Source organism: Micropterus salmoides, unplaced genomic scaffold (genome assembly GCF_014851395.1).
Source record: "Micropterus salmoides isolate LMB-PRFRI ecotype aquatic unplaced genomic scaffold, ASM1485139v1 Ms_hic_scaffold_2, whole genome shotgun sequence".
In the NCBI taxonomy this organism is placed as follows: Eukaryota; Metazoa; Chordata; class Actinopteri; order Centrarchiformes; family Centrarchidae; genus Micropterus; species Micropterus salmoides.
The window spans coordinates 35,893,553-35,916,163 of NW_024041150.1; the positions used below are offsets into that span (position 1 = coordinate 35,893,553).

Sequence of the window (22,611 nt, forward strand, 5' to 3'; positions counted from 1 at the left end):
GTCAATGGAAAACGTAATTAGCGCATTTGTCAATAATGAAAACAGCCGTTGACAACTTGCCAGATGTTTTATGAGGAAGGAAAAACATTCAACAAGTTTATTAGGCTTGAAGGATACAAGGAGGAACAATACATTTGGTTAGAAGCACTGAATATAAATTAACCGCATTAATGTGATGAAATATTCTAAACTCAAGGTTCACTTACTTTTTGTAGAGCTTTCAACAGTAATCTTACTGCCTTCTTTAGTTTGGAAATTGCCGAAGTGTCACCATGTGATCCAACTGTGGAATTTTGGTCAGGTGAAACTGATCCACTTTCTTTTGCTAAAGTCAGGTCAATGAGAGCTTGTCTGGGTATAAAACAACCACCATATTTTAATGTCATAAAATCGACACCACAATATCAGCGTCTTTTCAAAAGAATGTGTCATTGTCCCGGCTGTTTTTACTCCTTGACAGTATTAAAGATATGTGAGGCAGAGCTCAGCTGGCGGATGTGGAAGTGTGGATGTACTCTGTTAACTTACCCAGGATGAAAGAATATTCTATGATAAATAAACTACAATATCAAACCTAACCATGTGTGTCTCCCTGTGTTTCGGTCCAGGTCGCCATGCAGAGGACATTTTCGGAGAACTGTTTAATGAAGCCAACAGCTTCTACCTGAGGATGAGCAGCCTGCAGGAGAGAGTGGACCAGCTGGCCGTGAAAGTCACCCAGCTCGACTCCACTGTGGAGGAAGGTAGGGACACTGTGTGTGTGTGTGTGCGCGCTCGTGTCTGTGTGCACATGTTTGTCTTTGTGCAGATGTGTGTATGTGTGAACAGCTTGTTCCACTTTCCCTGTTTGATGTCTGTCTGCTTCATCCTTATGTCACTATCTCCATATCCACAACGTGTGTGTGTGTGTGTGTGTGTGTGTGTGTGTTTGCGCACCATCTGAGTGTGTTTTGCGAACAGACAGACACTCAGGCATGCATTTCTAAAAGGCTTTTTAAAGGGTGTGTGTGTGGTGTGTATACAGAGTCACAATCATTATCTCTGTCATTAAGCGTTCACTAACTCTAAAGGTCAGTTGTGTTAATGCAGTAATTGATAGGCCTACAGACACACACACAATAACAAATGCTCACAGTCAGACTGGGCTGTGATTACAGGAGGATTTTAGAGCTATAGAGCTAGACTATGGTGGCCCCAAAGGCTCAAACTGAACTTTAATGTGAGATGTGAGAAACCCCTAATCTAGGGCTCTTTTCTCCCTGCCCTTCCTCATTTGCTCTCTGCTTCCTTCCTTCACGTCCCTCCTTTTCTCTTTTTTCCTTTCTTGAGAACTCTCTTTTCTCTCTTCTTTTGCTCCTTTTATTTCCTCATTCTCTTGTTTTTCTCCCTCCTCCATCTCACCCCTTTTATTTCCTTTTAGTTCCTGCACTCTGTTTCCCCATCCATTTCTCTTCTAATCGTTTTCACTTCTCTCCCTCCTTCCCTGCATACCTCCCTCATTGTCCTCCTTCTTCCGTATTCTTCCATTTTCTTCTTTTCTTTACTTTCCCTTTTGTCTCTGTTTCTCTTTGTCCATTTTCTCTCCATATGTCTTTCTAGCCCAAACCCTCTCTTATTCTCTCTCTGCCATCTTCTTTTCTCTCCCCCCTCCAGTGTTTCTTTCTTTCTCTGTTTCGTTTCCTTTTTTCTTCTTTCATCACTCTCTCACTCCAACCTACCCTCCCAGTTCTTTTTTATTTTTCCTCCATTCCTTCAATATCCTTATTCCAACTCTGTTTCATTTCTTCTTATTCTCATTCTTTTTAAATCCCCAACCCTAAACCACTCTTCCTGTAACACCCTCTTCTTCTCTGACTCCTTTATGTGTATTTCTTTCTCTCCTTTTCTCAGACTTCTCCCCACTTTCCCTCTGTCTCTCTCTTTTATCCTCTCTTCCTCCCACTTCCATTTTTTTTCTCCATGTTTTCCTTCTTTTCCCTGTTCTCCATCATCTCTATCACTTGCCTTCTCTCTCAGTCTTTCTGGTTCTCTTTCTCTCTTTCCTTGCTGATCCTGCCTAGTCATTCTGCAGTACGGCGGGCTCAGACAGACAGCATCACATAGAGCAGCGCAGACAGGGATGAAAAGGAAAAGCTCAGCACTCCTCTGTCTTATCCTCCTCCTCGCTTCCTCTCCCACACCTCCCCCGCCTCCCCCCTGCCCATACTCTTTCATCTCTTCTCTCCTCCTTTGTCCATCTCCATGCCTCTTCCTCCTACGTACAAGCAAATTCATCTGTCCTTTCGGTTCTTACCACACATTCACTCTTCCTTCTCTCTCTTCTCACTTTCCTGACTGTTTCACTCACTCCTGCCTTCTCCTCCTTCACCTTTCTCTTGGTCTCTTTCTCCAAACTGGCAGGCAAGTGACACCATGAATGTTTTATGACACACAGGAAGAAAGGAAGTAAGGGACAATTAATGGATGAAAGAAGAAAGGGACAATGAAAGGAGGAAGGATGGAAGAGACAATTAAAGAAAGGAGGGAAGGAAAGGAGGAATAAATAAAGGGAGGAAAGAAGGAAAAGGGGAGGAAGGAATGAATATTTAAGGAATCAAAATGTTTATTTGCTGAGCAAGTTATTAAATAGAACAAATTACATTAGAGAAACATTTATTTTGCTTTGAAATATATGCTTTCTATCCATGATTGTTGTTTTTTTCCCATTAAAAAAAATAGCATTCAATCAGCAAATTGGGTTTACATCCTATTCTACATTATACGTCTCCAGAGCCTCACCATTAAGCACTCATCTCATTGGTTGTTGGGTTTCATCTCTAATTGCTGCTCAAAAATGCAATTGGATGTGAGCTTGCAAAACACAAGTTCATGTGAATGTTCAGCAGTAGAAAAGAGAGACTGTACATTGCGTTTCACTTCGCATGCAGATGACTCCGGCAAATCGCATTTTCACATTCATGCGTCAAACCGTAACACCTCGAGTAACACAACTTGTATTTCAGGAGCCTTTTAAAGCCTCCTTTTACTTGGATGGCACTAACGAGATGTTTCCTGTATGATGTTGCACATTCTTCCTGGCATTAAAATGATTATTAAAACCATCGAAATAAATTCAGGTAAATGCAGCAGGAAGGCAACTGCGAGCCATGTCAGTCCCTTCGTCAGACTTTTTAATACATGAATCTGGTTATTAGCAGTAATAAACATAATTTACATTAATGTACATGCGAGGAAGAAGAGTGTTAAAATCAGAGTGCAAGACAGTGCTGGGAGACAGGGGGCTAGAGGAGGTAGAGAGCGTATTAGCGAGAGAGAGACCGTGTGTGTGTGTGTGTGTGTGTGTTGAGCTTGAGGTCTCTTTGAAGATGTGTCTGAATGAAAGTTGCATTAGCTACTAGTTTTGTGGATTATTCATTTGGCCGCAGGGACAGAAGCTTAGGAAGGAAAGATCAAACACCGAGCAGACAGGAGTGTGCTTGGACTGCAGAATCTGCACACACACAAACACACACACTGATGAAACAGCTGATCGCTCTTTATTGTTTGAGGAATATATCCTGGCAGTCAGAGGTTAAACTTGACATTTTTAATAATGTTGTTGTTGCAGAAGAGACAGTCAAGTAAATCACTGGTAGGTACATATGTCACATTAACACGTGTTAACCTTATTACTGTACACACTGGGCTGATGTCCACTGAACCGGTGTGTGTGTGTGGGGGGGGGGGGGGTGTCTGTGTGTGTGCGTGCGTGCGTGCCTGTACTTAGCCATCTGGTAGATCCTGGATAGCATTGCTGTACTGTAGTGTTAAATCTCTTCTGGGGTTAAGGGATTGACACACATACATGCAGTATTATCTCCATCTCTCACTTGACACACACACACTTACTGGCTCCTGTTATATGTAGACAAATCATATTGTCACACAGTCCGCATCATAGACTGTATATAAAGATGGACGAAGTGTCTCCACTTCTCCCGCTGTACAAAAGTGAAGCCAAAATATCCCATAAATAGGCGCTGCAATCTTGCACTGGTAATGTCATTTGGAGCCAAAGTCACTGTGGGGGTGGACCCTAGTGATCAGACTACAGTAGCCAGGGCTGGATTGGTAATCTGGCATACCGGGCAAAAAAAAACGGTCCCATAAAGCACAGACAGTGGCCCATTGGGTAATTTTCTGCACTGACGCTGGGCCGGCCCAATCACATCTCTGCAATGTCACCTCTCAGTGTTTCATCACACCCCTAATCTGACCCCCTAAATGGAATGATTGTGGTTCTCACTTCGTCTTCGTTGCTGCACGTCTTAAATAGGGATGAAACGATTACCCGGTTTAACGGTAAACCATGGTAAAATTCCCGACGGTTATTATTAACGTACACATTTTAATTACCATGATAACCGGGTACAGTTAACCACGCTATTATAATCTCACGGCAAACACTGTCCAGCGTCTCTCAGAAACAGGCGCAGAATGCAACGTGGGTTTGTTTGGGTCAATGACAACACGGCGGAAGACAATGCTGTGGAGATTTTTCTGTCACTCTGATGTCCGGTGGTATTTTAGTTTTAATGAGAGCGCTGAGGGAAACTTGATTGAAGTAAATAACCTTATAATGAACGCAGGGTGAGTTAACTTTTAGCTTTGGTTTGTCTCTGACTTGCTAACAGTGTGTAAACTGAAGCTCTCAGTGTTGCTGCTCTTGTAAAAACGCTACACGTTGTTCTGCTGCTGTGAGCGTCGTGTGTCAGCAGAGTCTATTCGTCCACTGCACATGATAACACGTTACGCAGTTTAGTCAACCAACCAGCATATCTAGAAACGCTACAGACTGCTCTGTATTTATGTCAGTTGTTGGTCTTATTGCAGTTATTATCACTGTCTTCTAAAGAATTTGTTTTCATGTAATTGTCCACGGGTTCATTGTATTACCTATATAATATAAAAACTTGATAATGCACACGTAGATGATTTTCATTTGTTTACAAAAGGTATTTGCTGTTATTTTATTTTTTATGCAAACAAAATGGCATTGTATTTGTACTTTTCAATATAAAACTTGTTGAAATGGTTTCAGTGTTTGTATCAGTACATTTTAATATATTTTGGCACATTTTACCATTATAACGGTGATAATTTTGGTCACTATAATCGTGATATGAAATTTTTATACCGTTTCATCCCTAGTCTTAAAATCCTTCTGGCCAGTAACGTTACAGTTAGTGACGCAAAACTAATGGCTGTACTTTGGTACTCCCTTTTTTCATTAAAATTCAAGTTTCAGTCAAACAATTTCTTTACAGAGTAAATTAATTCCAAGCAGGGACCTCCTGGTCTGAAAAGTGAAACCAATGCTTAAGTGCCTTAAACCTGCATTATTTCTAATGGCCAGTAGAAGGTGTCGTACTGTATGTAAGCTTGTGATAAAATTACCCTACTATTTCTCACTAGATTTATTACCTCAGTAACCACTTTTCTAATGAGTTTGTGGTCTCAGTTGCTAGTTTCAAGTCTTCTTCAACACAGCATGATGTTCTTGTGGTAAATTATTGTCCTATTTAGAGGAAAATAGATGATAAAGCAGTGTATACAGCGTGGCTTCCTTCTGATTGACAAATTTTTACTAAGGCAAACTGTCATGCATAGCAATGCATATACCTCCCCAGCCCCACCTCTCATTGAAATATGGTCAGTTCTGGTTCCAAAAGGCCAAAATGCCAAACTCAAGGCTTTACGACTGTAGTCCACTAACCAATGGGTGATCCACTTATTTTATTTTAATTGCTAACTACCAATCACCTGATTTTTTCCCAAATAGCTAACTTTAGACTGTTTGTTGTCTTAGCTAGCAAGCTAACACACAGCTGTCAATCATGATGCCGCACCCCCTTTTTAATAGCATGAAATAACTAATTCAAACCAAACATATCAGAAAATTAAGATTTGAACAGACACCAGTACTTCATAACTATCTAAAATAACAGAAACCATCTTAACGTGGCCCATGTCCCTTCCGCTGAAATGGAGGGGGCCTTTATGACCTATAATCCTGCCAGCCACCAGGGGGCGAACAAGATGTTTTGGTTTCACTTTTGGGGAGGTACCATGTCTTCTTTCTTTATATACAGTCTATGGTACCAACACTTACACAGTCATGCTGTCATGCTTCTCTGTGTGAGGGTGTGTGTGGGTGTGTGTGTTTGAGTGCATATGTTTTATCTTGTTTCTATATGCATGTGTAGTGTGTTATTTTAGGCACTTACAACCACATAGCTGATGATTTAATTTTTTTTATTTTTCCCAAATTCATGTGGGACTTGTTAAATCCTGAACAGTTAATCATATAATTATGATCTGCACATTGCAGAATTACAGCAAATAGTTCTGTCAAATATGCATATTAAACGTGTCTCCAGGAATTATCTTGTTATTTGGAGTTGTTATTTCTAAACTTGTCTTCAATCCCTCCATTTCTCTGTCCTTTTTTTCTCATTCCAGTCTCCCTGCAGGACATAAACATGAGGAAGGCCTTTAAGAGTAGCACCATCCAGGACCAGCAGGTGGTGTCGAGGACCTCCGTCCCCAACCCTGTGGTGGAGATGTACCATCGCTGTGACAAACCTCCTCCACTCAACATTCTCAGCCCGTATAGGTCAGTAATTTAATACAACTGTATTATATTGGTAGTTTAAAAATCTGTTTGGTTTGCAGAGTTGTGCCAATTCTGCATATTCCTCTTTTTAATATGAGATTTTTCTATGAGATTTAAGGTAGTCACACAAAGTTTTAGTCATAAATTACTAACAGGATTGGCAGCTGCTTCCAAACTTAGTGCTTAAAGGTCAAATGTGTAATAGGGCAATGTCTACAAAATTGCCATCAGACGATGTCTACAGTGAAACATTGTGATGGGTGATGACATCGGGTGAGGCAGGGTGTAGCGGTCGTCTTATAAAGGCATGTGTTTCACACAGACACTCGTCATGTTGCGAGCCATGTTTCTACAGTAGCCCAAATGAACAAACTGCTCTACAGAGAGTGTTTCGTCACTACGTTGAATATGTACCAAGAAGAAGAAGAAATAGTAGTAGTAATAGTAGTCTGGTTTGTTAGAAGTAAGAAGAGATGTGAAATTTGGGCAAATGGAGGAGCACACGTGTAATTTAGCACAAAAACCGACGGGGCGTGTTTGCCACGGTAGTTTTGCTTGGAAAGGGAGGGGTGAGCAGTGAGTGAGTTGTTGGTTGCAATTCGCAACCTTCACCATGAGATGCCACTAAAACTTACACACTCAACCTTTAAGTAGAGCTAAAGCTTTGCCGGTTTATTGCAACAGTATTGCTTCAGTGACAACAAAGAAGAAAACATGTGAAAAACCATTAGTTTCTGTAAATTGTCCAATTAAGTAAAAATGGCCCAGAACCTACAATGATGGTTTTATACCTTTCAGGCACGGATCACACAGGTAGTTTGATTAACCTCAAACTATTTGAATTGTTAATGGTTACATCTGTGAGTTGATCAAATGTTAATAACATATTTAGCAGCACATACCCATTTAGCCTGGAATATGGACAGAAAAGCTCAGCAACATGCTTCAGCTATTCAAAAAGACAAAATGTAAGAACCATTAGCTTAGCAGAACAAAGGCTAGCTGGGTGAGGGGGCAGGAGTTCAGCTGTCTGCTGCTCCGACTTCATTATTGGTTATTACTCACGTGGCTATGTGCTCTGTCTTCATACATACCAGTCACTCTTCTAAATCTTCTAAATCATTGTCTGATGTCGGGATCCCAATAAACCTTCTGGTTTCAACACAACCTCTTTGGTGATTCAATAAATAATATAATTTATGTATTGACTCTGGTGTTCAACACAGATTAAGTATTAAGTATGTTGGTCCATTAGCTATTCAATACATTAGTGTTGACATTTTGTTGCATCTGCTCCTTAAGCACTCACACATCAGGCTCCATTTTTGTTCCATCTTGCCTCCAACGCAAATCCTATTTACCCGGCACCCCCAACCCTGCCTTTATCCTTGCTTTCCATCGATCCAAATATTTTTACTGTATTTCACCCACCATCTCTCTTTTCCTCCGTGCAGGGACGACAAGAAGGATGCACTGAAGTTCTACACGGACCCCTCTTACTTCTTCAACCTGTGGAAGGAGAAGATGCTGCAGGCCACAGAGGACAAACGCAAGGAGAAGCGACGGCAGAAGGTATGGGTGTGCGTATGCGTTAGTGTGTGCTGGTGGAGTTCACTTGTAGGTGAATGGATTTGTGAGTGCATGTCGGGGGACTTCTGTATGTGTGTCATTGGACAATTGCAGTGGGCAAGATGTGTGTGAGGAAGTGTGACAGAACAGTAAATACAATTCATCTTCTGCTTTAGTTTGCTAATCTATCTTTTCCTGCCTAGTTGTGTCTTTTATTTATGCTGTTATTTCATTTTCTTACTGTACTCCCCATTTAGCTTTGCTTTGTTGTGTACTTGGTTATTGATACAGCAGCAGTTGGGCAGGCTCATTATCCACAGACAAATAAATGGCCAAAGGGGTTTATACGTTGTGCCATAAACATAAAATCAAGTCATAAAACATATTTATATGACGATGTAGCTCCTAGATAATATACAGAGCTATTATAGTGCAGTCTTGTGTCGTAATCAGACTTTTTTTACAGAAGTAATGTTGACATGCCGCGGTAGAAAAAGCCTGGCGTAAAATTAAAGATGGCTGAATTCTATGTAGCCGCTTCATTTTAAGGGTCCTGGTATTTTGCATGCTGGCAGACACTGTCATGGCTTACTGGGACAGAACAGAGACATTGTTAATGTTATTGGTAACATCTGTTTTTATTGCTATAACATTGTGTGTGCTCACATGTGTAACACTGTGTTAGATCAATTTGGCATCTTAAAATTTAGGTTTTCATTTGTTGTTCTCAAGTCAGGTTTTATGTGTTAATTGTGTCTTAAATCTGGTTTATTTTTTTTTTTGCATTTCGTGTCTGAAAATGTGTCTGAAAATAAAAATTGTGCTTATACCATATGCACATATATCTATGTATTGCAAAGAACACGTTATAGGTTTATGATGCAGTAGCTCTATAATGTAGAACCCGTGGTACGTAATTTGTCTTTTTTGTAAGAGCTGAGAGGGAATATAACCTAACCTGAATAAAACATTTTTGCCAAACAAGTACAGTTTGGATAGCAGAGATGATATTTGACTCTTATTCTGTGTTTGTGCTTTATACCAGTGTGAGGTATGGATAGTTAGCGCTATATTTATTGGATACTAAAGGCTACAAGCTACACGGACAGTACAGAGTGGACGAGCAGCAGGAGGTTCAGTCATTCAGGCGAAGGGGGAAAGAATTATAACTGTGTTATGATCATTTCTGACAGCTCTGTCTTCCCCGTTAGTTCACTTTAAAACTCTTTTGGACAGTCGCTAGGTGTTCATTTAGACCAACATAATTGGCATAGAGATTTAAATATTTCAGAGCTTTCAGTATTCCCCTTTGATTCAAGTCACTTGAAAGTGCTACACTTCTCTCCATCAGTTCTTTCAACAGTCATTCTTCACACCCCTGAACAGCTGCTGCTGTATGTTTGCTGCACTTTGTCAATATTTCTGTTCAATTTAATGCTGCTCACATTTTTCTGTTCCCTCCCTTCAACCTGCAAACTTGGCAGAATAAAATTACTTTACAAACAAAGTAGTTTTGAGTTTTCACTCTCAAACAAATAACAGGTTTGAATACCCGGGGAAGCTCGGCTGCAGAAGGATCGCTCATCCTCTTTCTTTCCCTTCGTCCTTCCTTTTTCTATTTTTTTCAATAGTGTTACCTCGCCTTCCAAGGCACATACACCGCCCTTCCTCCTCCTCCTCCTCCTCCTCCTCTGCTCAGTCTTAACACACCAGCTTGTCTTTCTCCCATGTTTCCATAGGGCTGTCCGGCCCACCCTGACAGGCCCCACTCCAGACAGGCCCCACCCAGGAGCCCCCTGTCCATCTCTGTAAGACAACCCCCGACCCCCAGCCTGCTCTCTCCTGCCCCCCTACTTTCCCCCTGCACACCCCACTAACACAATTACACACTCACCTGTTATAGAGGATGTAACAACTCAGGTAAGACACACAGATGCACACAGAGGGAAACACAAATATTCAGCACAAAACAGGCCTGTGGTTGTGTTTCACTAATATTCACAAACACAGATACACACAGACACACCTTCCCTTCTGTTTGTATCCGTGTGTGTCACGTTGCTTTAGCTTGTCACCTCACCTCTCTCTAACCCGCTGGGTTTGGTTTGGTTCCTGTCTTGTGTTTTAATACGTTTTGGCTTTGTTGTCCATCGTCTACTTGTGCGTGCGTGTGTGTGGGTGTGGGTGTGCCCAATAGTGACTGGGTGCTGAGTAGACTAGTGCGTGTGTGTGCATGTGTGTGTGTGTGTGTGTGTGTGTGTGTGTGTGTGTTGTGTGGCAATGTGAATTTACCCCGTGGTGAAGGAGCTGGTGATGGGGTCCTGTTTTCTTCCTCTGCCCAAGAGAATTCAGTAATCAATAACTAAGTTTCTTCTGTTTTTCTGTCTTCATCTTTCTCTTTTCCAGGAGCAGCAGAAGCAGGTTGAGGACCCGGGCAGAGAGGTGAAGAAGGTCAGTGAGGACATACACATGGATATCATTATCAGTTTGTTTTTACACCATTGTTAACTTCAAGAATTAAAAACTGAAATTAGCATGAAATTATCTCTGTGATCAGTGGATCCGCTCACATCCAGGTTTCTCTCGTTGAACTCTGACTCGCTAATTTGTTTTGTTGACCAATAGCAAACTGTTGACAGGGCTGGCCTTTTAGAGAAGGGATCACGTGAGAGACTGAATAGAGGAAGCTTACTTTTAAATACTGTAAACCTGCTCTGCCCGTGTGAACTCTGTATAAACTGCTCAAGAGAAGATGCATGGATGACAATTACAAATCTATCTTTTGAATTGATGTGATGTTAACTTACTGTGTGGATAGCAAGCAAAGCTAGCCTGCTTACTTGTATTCCTGTTTTCAGGAATACAGACATGCTCATACATTTTAAAGATGTTTAATGTAGTTTAATTTATTACAAACATTAAATAAATATCATGTTTCTGAAATCTGCCACATGTGCTACCTGCATATATCTGACATCACAACCCCAATGTCAAGAAACTTTGTCTTAAAGAGTTTCTTGGAATTTCATTTTAGTGACTGGCTTTAATTTACTGTTTTTATTACTCATGAAAGACAGTTTTCAAATGATGGCAGCTCTCCGTAGAAGTCTCTATTATCATCTTAAGTCTAAATTTACAATATTTAGGCTTAATAAGTTCGTGCACTGTACTTTATTAATTAATTAATTAATTAATTGCATCAACATTGCACCAGATTGCAGAATTAAGAAAATCGCAAAGGTGCATAAGAGGAGACAAATGTGATGTAAGTATTAGAGAGCCAACAGTGAACTCGGGGAACTCAGCTTTTTATTAGTAAAATTAAAATGAGGAGACCATTGCCTGTATGGTACTTAAGTAGTTAATCACAAACCATCTTCACTGATAGTATATTACAGCAACTTGCTCAAGCATAGACACTGTTTGAGACACTCTCCGGTGCCTATTAACACGGTCCCTAGTGTGGTGTTAATGAGGTGTTGCTGTTCTAATGCTCCAGATCACAGAAAGTGAATGCCAAAGTGATACAGTCGCACAAAGCAGTATGGCAACCTTTTTACCACATGTAATCCTTTCAGTCAAAACTATAACAACACCATCACTTACATTATTCAGTACGTAAGAGATGTGATTTGTAGAAGATATTGTAGTCTTGTGTAGCCTTGACTGCAAAGAAAAAATATGTGCCTTTCCACTGTTTTACCTTTTGAAGGTGCGTAAGGCTCGCAACCGACGTCAGGAGTGGAACGTCCTGGCTTACGACAAAGAGTTCAGACCAGACGCCAGGCTCACCCCCTCACCTTACCATGGCATGTCATCAGAAGGCTCCCTGTCCCCTGATAGCAGGTAAATACACACTCAAGCTTCCCTGTATGTGTGAGGTTTGCCTCCAGGGTCCTGTTGTGTTGTCACAGTCTAGCCTTGGCAACATCGGCCCTGTTTATGTGTTGCGTTGTCTCTCTCCGAGGTTTAGGGGCAACAATATCAATACTTTACATGATTGGTTCACTGGGAATACATGCAGGGGGACAAACACTCATGGGTCAGATTATTAGGACTGGTGTTTCAGGGTGAGGTTTTTTGCATTGGGATGATATGAAAAATGGAACTGACCAAACTGGCTTTACTATTTTCCTCCTTTAAAAGCCTAAAATATTGCTGATATAGTATACATAGTATATAATTTGCAGGTATCTTTTCACAACCGCTCACAGTCTCAGTTAATAGTATTAAGGCACAGACCTGCAAACTGAGACAGATGTATGCAGGACCAACCTACCTGCTGTATTGTTTTAAAGATCTATGCTGCCCTCTTCTGGACAAGGTGATACAGAGCACATGAATTTATATTTTATTTTAAAGTTTCACATACAAAATCTTTATAACAACAGATAAGATCAAACAAAAACAGAGATTCAGCAGAGAATAAATGATGAATGCGGAATATAAATGAAAGTGCTCAAATGAAAATAATAACTATATATATTAAGTATTAAGTTACTGATAAATTATATTTGGTATGTCTACATTTTATCATGATGGCCAAAATGATAAGAATTACTAATTTAGAGCTGATTGTTACCTTTTCTTTTCTTTTTCTATATTTCATTGTAAACCCTTTGCAGAACCTGTTGAATATCAGATTGTATTCATCTGTTATTCGGATACAATTGACTTGAATTAGAAAAATAACAACAAACAACAATAAATGAAGAATGTAACCAAATATTGAAATGCATAAAGAAAATAATGTACTGGCTGTAACTGTGGTAATCCTATATTATACTGTATTGAAAACCTATTTTCTTTTCATTCCCTCCAACAGGTCAGTGGCGTCTGACTCCTACCCAGCCAGCCCCAACCACCCCTCCACTCAGGCCCCCAGCGCCGTCCACCCCACCGACCACCTCGCCAGGGACCACCTCAGCGCCGCAGCTCAGACTCAGTCACTGGATCGAGGCCTCAGGCCGGCCAATCAGCCCCCGGGTGCTGGAGGGCCGGCGGCTGCAGGGAGACACGTGGCCTCTCTGGGCAGGGCCCCATCAGGACACGGGGTCCAGGCTGGTGGAGATCCTACAGTTAATGGGCCGAGGCAGTCAGTTAAGGAATACCGGGCCGGGCACGGGTATGTCATCTCATTCATGTTAATGTGAATGGATTTGTCTTTCTATTTATTTATTTGGCGATGGTCAAGATTTTTCCTGCTGTTTATACAAACCTTTGTGCTGATTCTGGTTAAAATTTGCTTTTGAATTAACACAGACAACACTACAACATTAAAACACTGGTTGCTTCTGAGCTGGGAGAATTCATTTTCAACAGATTCACCTAAAATGTCACAATAACTGAAAGTTAGACAGTATTTCAGGTTTCTATTACCATCACTATCACAGTAGTTTTGCTTTAGTTTTGTGTTAGTTTCAGTTCCCTAAAATGTTATTTCTGTGGTGGACACTCTTAGTTTAGAAAGATGCAAAGTCTGTGTTTGGGGTAATGTGGAGCCCAGCAATAATCCAGATCACATTAGCACTGTCTCATGGCTTTTACCTTTTTCTATTCTGATAGCTTAAGGAAGTGAAAGTGGATTTTTAAACTATAAAGGCTGGGCTAATGTCAACCAACCGCTGCTTTGAATGTTAAAATGAAATCGTCGCACCCTGTAGACCTTACACCCATATGAACCAGTGATGTGAGACTTATGAAATCCCACATTTACAGCTGTGTTTGTATCTATTGCACATGGCCCTAGGAATCTATACTTTAGATCTTAAAGTATCATTTCAACATTTTGGGAAATACGCTTATTATTTTCTTGCCAAGAGTGAGATGAGAAAATCGGTACCTCTCTCTTATTCCCATAAATATGAAGCTACATCCAGGACAAAGGTAAAACATCTGCCTACCGCCACTTCTAAAGCCACAAGTTGGCGTTTTTACACATCGATTTTTTTTACAGATTAAAAGCCAGGCTAGCATCTTCCCCAAAATATCAAACTATCCCTTTAAAGCTCCACCTATGTATTTAGGCAATGTTAGGCATTACTGGCAACTCTCTAGCAGGCTTTTGTTTTAAAGATGTGTTATTCAGTGGACTTTTAGATTACCATATTATTATATTACCATATATTACTAAAGGTCCAAAGATCATATGGCTTGTTAATCCCCCATATCCACTAAATAAACCAAAATAACCTTATACACTTTACGGCACTTTTCTTCTCTCCCCCCTCCCACTAGCGGCCAGCCCTCCACCATCCCAGAATACTATATCCCGCCTGCCCCTCCCCCTCCTCCACCAACCATCCCCTCAGCCCAGACCGCTTTCGACTCCACCACGGCCCCGCCCTCCGCCTCGGCTGTCCCTCCCAACTCCTCTGCCCTCTCCCGCCCCTACTCCCCTTCCCCTCCTCCTCCCCCGGCCAACTACGTACCCTCCCCTGCCCACCCCCCCTCAGGTGTACCCCCTGCCGCTCCTCCCCCTCCTCCACCTGGAGTCCCTACAGGCCTCCAGGCTCACCCGTCACCACCGCATGCTGCCGTCGGCCAGTCGGCTGTGGATGCACCGCCCGCGACCAGAAAGTCCACCATGCTGGGGATGATCCCGATGAGCGACGCCCGCTCCGACCTGCTGGCTGCCATACGTAGAGGTAAGTGTGTGATTAACTATGCTTTGAAAAGTCAATGGTCAAGATTAAGTTTATATTTAATACCGTATGAATGAGTTATTCATGTTGTTTGCTTGTTCCTTTTAGTATTAAGATTAATTGTTTTAAATACTTAAATTATAATTTTAACATCCTACAGATGCCATTACTTTATTATATTTTAGGAATAGTGGGATAATATAATCAGGTGACTGTGATTAAGTGTTTAAAATCCAAATTATACCACATTGTTGTATTTCAAACTACGGTAATATACAGTACATTCTTGTTATAAGAAACGATGAATTTGGGTTTTCTTATATGACTTCACACCCTAAACACCCAAATTTTGAATTTGGGATTTTGTTTTTACAGGCTGAAGGTCAGTTTACCTTTCCTTTAAGTAAAAAAGTTGACTGTTGAAAGGAATTTTATTCATGGGGACTTAACACTGAAGCTCACACTGGTCTGCACCCTGCTGTGTGCATGTGTGTTCTTTCAGTAAGAAATTAAAATTCAGCTTTTTAAAAACATAAACAGTATCAATATTGAACGCTGTTTTTGAGCTGTGGCCAGGGACCGGCGAATTTCTAGTCACGGCCATGCTAACCCCCCCACGTCCTCCCTTCCTGCCCTCCAGGTATCCAGCTGAGGAAGGTGCAGGAGCAGAGGGAGCAGGAGGCAAAGAGGGAGCCCGTGGGCAACGATGTGGCCACCATCCTGTCGCGCCGTATTGCTGTGGAGTACAGCGAGTCCGATGACGACTCCGAGCTCGACGAGAACGAGTGGTCTGACTAAAAAATGCTTAACAAGAGTGAAAGAGAGAGAGATGGGGGCTTGGTGGGTGGTGGTGACCGGGAGTAGGAGGGGAAGAAACATCGAGACACTGAGGTGGAAATGAAGCGGTATTTTTACAGAAAAAAATATTCAATAAAATTCAACCATTCATACATACATACATACTTACATCTTGTGTTGCAGCCTCTTTGAACATCTAGCACTTCTACAGCAACAGGTTGGTCATTTCAGCTTGCGTAGTTGCCCCTGACACCGCCTAATCTTGAAGTGAAACCCTAGAGGTTTGTGTGTCTGACCGCCCATGGTGCTTGGCACAATAAACAAATGCACATACTCACATTCACACCATTTTTCAACACTTTCCCGCCCCCGTTGGCTCATTTTTCACCATTAACACTAAGCTGTGAAAAACAAACGCTCCAACTTCTTCCCCCCTACATATTTGAGTGATAATTATTAGCAATATTACAGGCTCTGAAAGTGTAGGTATGTGGGCCCCTAGTGAGTACGGGGGTAATGTGTTTACAAAACACATGGTATAGCACAAGAAAAACTAGTGCAATTTTAACTTTTCTGCCAAATGTTAAGAAAGACTGTATGAAAACAAGTCAGGAAAATCAGGGAAAGAATTTACTTAAAGGACTACGCCACCTCACAGGGCCGTGCCTGTTTACAAAACGTGCACTCTCCTTAAAAGGCTACGTCGTCATTCTGAGAGTTTGGCTCAGTGGTCACCTTAACCTACACGAGACAATAGAATCAGCACAGAAACTATCTCTATGTGATTTAACTCTGGCTGGTGTGCATGCTAACATAGAATATATAGCATGTTGGCTAACTGTAGTTGTAGCTAATTGCATTGTTAGCTAGCTTGAGTTCAGTTTCTGAACCTGCTGGGTTTTGTTAAAATATATAACATTAGGGATAAAAGTCATTGGAGCTATTTAAAATAGGAAAAGATTTTGTAGATCTTTTAGTAGATCTCTTCTATAAGTTGTAGCTTATACAGAAAGTGAGCGAAAATTAGCTTAACAGCTAATAATTTGAAGACCCGGTATGTATTTTTTGACACAGGTTTACTTTGATGATAAATCAACAATTTGCCTGTTACTCTACTGATTTTATACCAAAATACAGGCCAATTGTCCTTTTGTGTTGCCAAACCGTATACTGCATCAGAAAACATTAACAATTTAGATTCAAGTGTTTATATACCTATACATTAATTAATGGGTAATGGCAAGTTCCAGTCTTGTATTTTCAATTTTGGTAACAGGGCAATGACTCTGTTTACAATACTGTTTGTGTCTTTAATGTCTTGTATATTACATTTCATTAAATACTTCAAAATATCACCTGTGAAAACATAAAATAATATTAAGTAGCATTCAAAATGCTCAAGTTTCATATTTTTAAATATTTAAAAGGGGGTTTTGTAACTCAGTTTTTCAACATGCAGTATAAAGTTAATATGTCCTGTGACCTGACATTATGATTACTGGACATGCACTAGAAATAGCCACAGAGAGAAAAGTGATGCTGGTTCTCTTGTAATGTTTTTGTTAAAGCGATTTGAAGGCCAAACTCTCAAAGCCAGTGTAGTCCTTGAACTCGTACCTGTTTAACATTGTGATGTACAGTTCTCCTGTTGGGATAGTGTAATAGCTGAAACTGTGACGAAAGACGCCACCCACCCAGGTTTACGCTGGTTTGGGAAAACAAGTGCCACCAGCCTTGTCGAAGTTTCGTGAAAACTCCTCATTCAGCCTTCATATCACAGCATTGAACAATAAAGTGAGCGAGCTTATGCCATTAAATTTTATTTTTGGTCTTTTTGTAGTCATAACATGAAGTCTAACATTTCAGCCAGTGACTGTGTGCTGTGGTATTGATCTTATATAAACGCTTCCACACTTAACCACACTGGAGCCGCACTCACAAAGCTTATCATCCTCACCCGGGGTCAAAGGTCACTATTTTCTATGACCTTTATTCACTCTCAAACGACCCTGGATCAGCACTGCTGTCTATGGAGGCTTTGTGAACGCAGCCCCTGGACTATAAATACATAAATGTAAGAGACTTGCAACAGTAATATATATTATCTCTTTTCAGTATAGGTTTGGCTAATCCTCAGTATGAGCTGATTGGACTGTAGTGTTTTTATAACGTGGTTTTTCTTTTTAAAATGTGCTGCAGTGAGTTGTTTACTTTGGTTTATTTTAGGGTTTTCTACTCGAGGCCAGGATTGAGGTACCAGATAAAACAGTATAACTCGTGTCAGAGAAGCCAGTTAATGGGTGATTTGTTTTGTTGTTGTTGTTTTTACCAGATACACCTGTTCTTAATCTAATCTCGAGCCAAAGCACCATCTAAATATCCCATAAAAAGCAGGAGTTTGTGTTTCTTTCCAGGCCAACATTGAGTTTTGAAGATTTTGAAGGTCTTTTTTTGGTGCAGCAACTTTGCAGCAAAGCATTCTAGGTGTAATGCTACTGATCATTTTGAATGGTACAGTGAGTCACAGTTGCCTCCTTTTTAATGTGAAAGATATTTCCAATACTGTTTTATTTTTAGACTTTAGCGATGGTTTCAATTTGTCCATTTATGTTAACTCGAGAGAATTTGATCCTTGCGATGAGTGACTTGAGCAAAACATGCATTTGGAACAGTTTCTGATATTGTGGTAACCCAATCCCATCCGGTTTCATCCATTATAAAGTGAATATTAGCAACAATGTGTAGTTACAGCCTGCTTCATATTGAAATACAGATAATGAAATGCTGTCAAGACAAGTTATATGTAACCACGATGTCTATAAAAACATCACATTTTTAATCAAGTTTAGCCCAATTTTAACCAAGTTGTCTTTTGACCTGCAAATACAAAATCAGTGATAACTGAGTAATTTACCCGAATAGATGAAAATGACGCGACCAAGCAGAGGTCTGGGGTCCGTCATATATCTGAGAGACTGTTTTGACTGCACAGGTTCGAGGCATTTTACTGTATTAGTTTATTATAGAAAACATCAAGATTTTGAAAAGGATAGGGCTCAAAATAACTACTATTTTGTTGTTGTATATAAATAGCACACAGTAGTTGAGGAAACGGCTCACTCAATAGCTGCACTCTGTTAAAAATTACAAATTAAAACTGAATAAAGGACTGGACGATGGATAGATGAATTGTCGATGGGCTCTTGGTTGTTGTCACTGATCGTTTGGTAAAGCATTTAAGGAAGACCTGCGTTTATGGACATTTTATTGAAGCAAAAAAGCACATATGCACAGCTAGAATGTGGATCTGCCATAGACCCGGGCCAAATTTCTCATGAAAACAGTTGCACGAGCCATAGATACAGATTACTCAGTCCTGACATGTGGCCAGCTATTTTGGATCCAAGCATTTTGTGACATTTCTTCTTCCTAGAATGTAAAGCTTTGACTGTGAAACCTGACGCTTTCTGTCTTATTGGATTTGCTGATAAAAAGCTGGTCCTGTTAAGATTTCCAAATTTGGAAATGCTTGCCCACAATTACCAAATCTTGGCGACAAAATGCATCAAAGTCTTATATTTTGAGCAGAGGCACCAAAGGCAGAGATTTCAGATGAGCTGTACCTTGTGCATCGATGGCTACCAGCTTGTAAGATTACTTCATTGTGTGTTGAAAATGTGAGAAATAAATCATGTTGTATAGACTTTTGGTAACGCAGCCTGTAAAAGTAAAATACATTTGGGGTAACATAACATAGACAATGATACAAAATAAAACTGTGTATTGCACACTAAAACCAACTGTAAACAAGTATGCATGTAACTATAGAAAATAAATGGTGAACAAAATTGTTATCCTGTGCTTTTTATCTACATTTAATGTATTTGTCATAAATGATGAATCAAATACTTGGTTATGAGTTGATACTGGCAATCATAATTCAATTTCTCACTGAGATTGTAACACTAACAGTAGTTTCTGTAGGCTACACTCCGTGATATGTGATAGATCCCACTACCCAAAAAATATTAGATGATGGAAACTGAATGCAAAATTGTGGAAGTACTTGTAATGGATTTTCTTTTGATTACTCTAGCCTACTGTAATACCTTTTCATATTGATCAATATTAAAAAAATATAATATGTATAGGCATATAATATGATTTAGTAACAGTAAATATGCAATACTTTATAAAAAAACTAGTTGTTAACATTGTTGCAGTTTTGAAATTTCACACAACCATAGACTGGTAGGGGAGACCGGGTATGGTTATAACACTTTTTGCTTCAGTAACTATAACTCACTGAATTTTTTAGCTAGACTTCTCCAATTTTTATACAAAATACCCACATTTGTTCACTACAAATGGCACCAATTCAGTCCTCTACAAGAATATCACAGACCTCGTGAGGTGATGTCAAATGCAATGTGTTCCCTTGTTACAACCTACCCCAATAGCGGGGTAGATTGTAACACATGCTAAGCACATGGTAAGTTGTAACAATCACACAAAAGAATCAAAAATACATGCCACAATATATGATATGCTTCCAAAACAGGTAGTTATATCAAAGAACAATGTTTCTCTCTTGCTGTAACAGCCTATGTCTGATGACTCACACATGTACAGTATGTGTATGTAAATTTATCTACAGAATAAACTTACTTAAAGTATACTTAATAAATACTACTACAATGTAATTAATTAAAGAACATCTCTGTACATCTTTAGGTCTAACTAAAAAGAGGTGTGTGTGTGTGTGTGTGTGTGTGTGTGTCAATGTGTGTATATTCTTATTCAGAGTCACAGTCAGTGCTTGAAGTGGGCCTGTATTCACCGGTACGTATACCAGCACTTCTATATTTTACTCTTTGGCGTACCGGGACGTTTTCTTGCACACAGGCACTTCTCACAAGCTGCCCATACGCTTTTCTACCCTCTCCACCGGCGGAGACCAAGTATGGAAAAGGTCGAGTGACGGTACACACACCAACATGTGTACAACATGTGAATGGGGAGGACTGGTCACAGTGCTGACAAAGAAATGCTGGTAACCCTGGAGTGCAGGTTTGGTTGGCCCAGACTGCAAAGGGAAGTCTGGAAAATATTAAAATCAAGAAAGTACCTAGTTTTATGTATCGTGGATGGTTGTAACAACTCAACAACTCTTTCCAGACTTGATAACCACCATGCCTGATCGGGGAGGAAGCAGGTAAATACTGAAATGATCACCTAACTCCTGTCTTATCTGTATTTGGTGGAATTGGCGTTGTTACAGCTCTCCCCATGTTACAACCATACCCGGTCTCCCCTACAAACTATTTTGTAAAATTGAAACAGTTGTATGTATTCCATATGGGTATATTTGTGATTTTCTCTGTGTTCTCACTGGTTTGAAGTGGGCGTGAAGGTGATGTCACACACTTCCATACACCAATCAGAATTTGGCAATATTTGAATGAAAAGCTATTAAGACAGTTGTGGGGTTGTTCACTCATGTTGCCAGTTGACGATTAATCAAATATGATCCCGATGACGCAAATTTGCTGAGTTTTAGATTGTGAAAGGCAATGTAAAAAATATGTGAATACCTAATTGATGCTTTTTTTCAAAGCTTCAACCTTGATTGTTGCTTATTTCAAAATTTGAAATCAGGTTTTAATATAGAAATGGACCCATCTTGAATAAAACTGCTGCTGCAATGGAGTAATTACTTATCTCTGATAAATTATTGGCTTCTTTTATATAAGGCACCAAAAGACTTTGGTTAAATTAAGAGTTTTGAATAAAATGTCTTTTTACTCACCTAAGGAGCCACAAAGTACAAAAAAAAGAATCTAGGGACTACATTTAGGGAAGAAACGTCTTACTTTGACACTAACATTTAGCCTACTAACACAGGATGTGATGGTTTCCTATAAAAGGCATCAATTCTTTTCTTCTGTATCATCATAACTCATGCTTATTAGATTATGCGTATATATAGATTTGATTTTCTTGGAAGAAAAATAACCAAGCCTTCTCACTTAAAGATTTAAAATGGTAACATTTATCCAGCACTGTCAGTCATCTCATAACGATGACGTAAATCCAGCGATCATCACTCCCGTTTCTCAGCGTTGTGACATGCCCACCAGTGTCAACATGGTTCGTTCCAGCGCCATGCTGTTCTGGGCCTTGGCAGGGTGGAAGAGGAACCAGCGGGTGCTGTTTGGGAGAGAGGAGTCATTTTGGGACACAGATGGTAACACAGCAGAGAGACAGAGAGAGAGAGAGAGGTCAGTGGAAAGTACAAAAAGAACAGCAGACACACACATAAGGCTGAGAAAATATTGTTTACACAATGTCTATTACTCAGAAAAATTCAGATGATTCAGTTTAGAAAATGTACATTTTTCAGGTGATGTGGTCCAAAAAATGATTGCGTCCTTCTTTCCTGCTAGTGTCTACTGTTAATCTGGATCTAATTTTGGAGTCAAAGGCTTCAGATAAGCTATTTAAACACAAGATGTGCTTGATTTCACTGAACGTGAGGGATGCAACCAATTTTCAGGATGACTCATACATACTTGAGTCCAGATGTTTGATGCGTTTCCTGTGGAGAAATGAGATATTCACCATTTTATATATTTATGTGAGGGCACAAACATAAAAATAATTGTAAATCTACAGACTGGATCCAGTGTTTGAGAGACACTGAATAATTATTAGATCATACCACAGCTTATTAAATGATCAATTCACTTACTGTTGACCCTTTGTGAAGTACATTGGTTGTTAAATTGATTTCCCAGTTCCCATTACTCCCAGACAGCTACACTATGAACTAATTAACCTGCAGTACATAATCTATCAATGAAAATTTCTTAACCCTACTATCCCTTAACATGTGGTTATTTCTTCTTAAATTAAAAATCATCCCTTTGACCTCTTTAACAGTAT

General features: G+C 40.1%; 1 protein-coding gene across 2 annotated transcripts; it reads left to right on the forward strand.

The window, feature by feature from the left end:
• Positions 1–608: 608 nt before the first annotated feature.
• Positions 609–18,214, forward strand: LOC119913456 (wiskott-Aldrich syndrome protein family member 3-like; the record flags this gene model as incomplete). 2 transcript variants are annotated; one of them, XM_038732885.1, is given in 9 exon segments in its annotated part: positions 609–743; positions 6,502–6,655; positions 8,110–8,227; positions 9,964–10,032; positions 10,631–10,675; positions 11,937–12,070; positions 13,050–13,349; positions 14,462–14,871; positions 15,509–18,214. In XM_038732885.1, coding segments are annotated over 9 exon segments (1,523 nt in total), but the record flags the coding sequence as incomplete, so codon positions are not given.
• Positions 18,215–22,611: the final 4,397 nt, after the last annotated feature.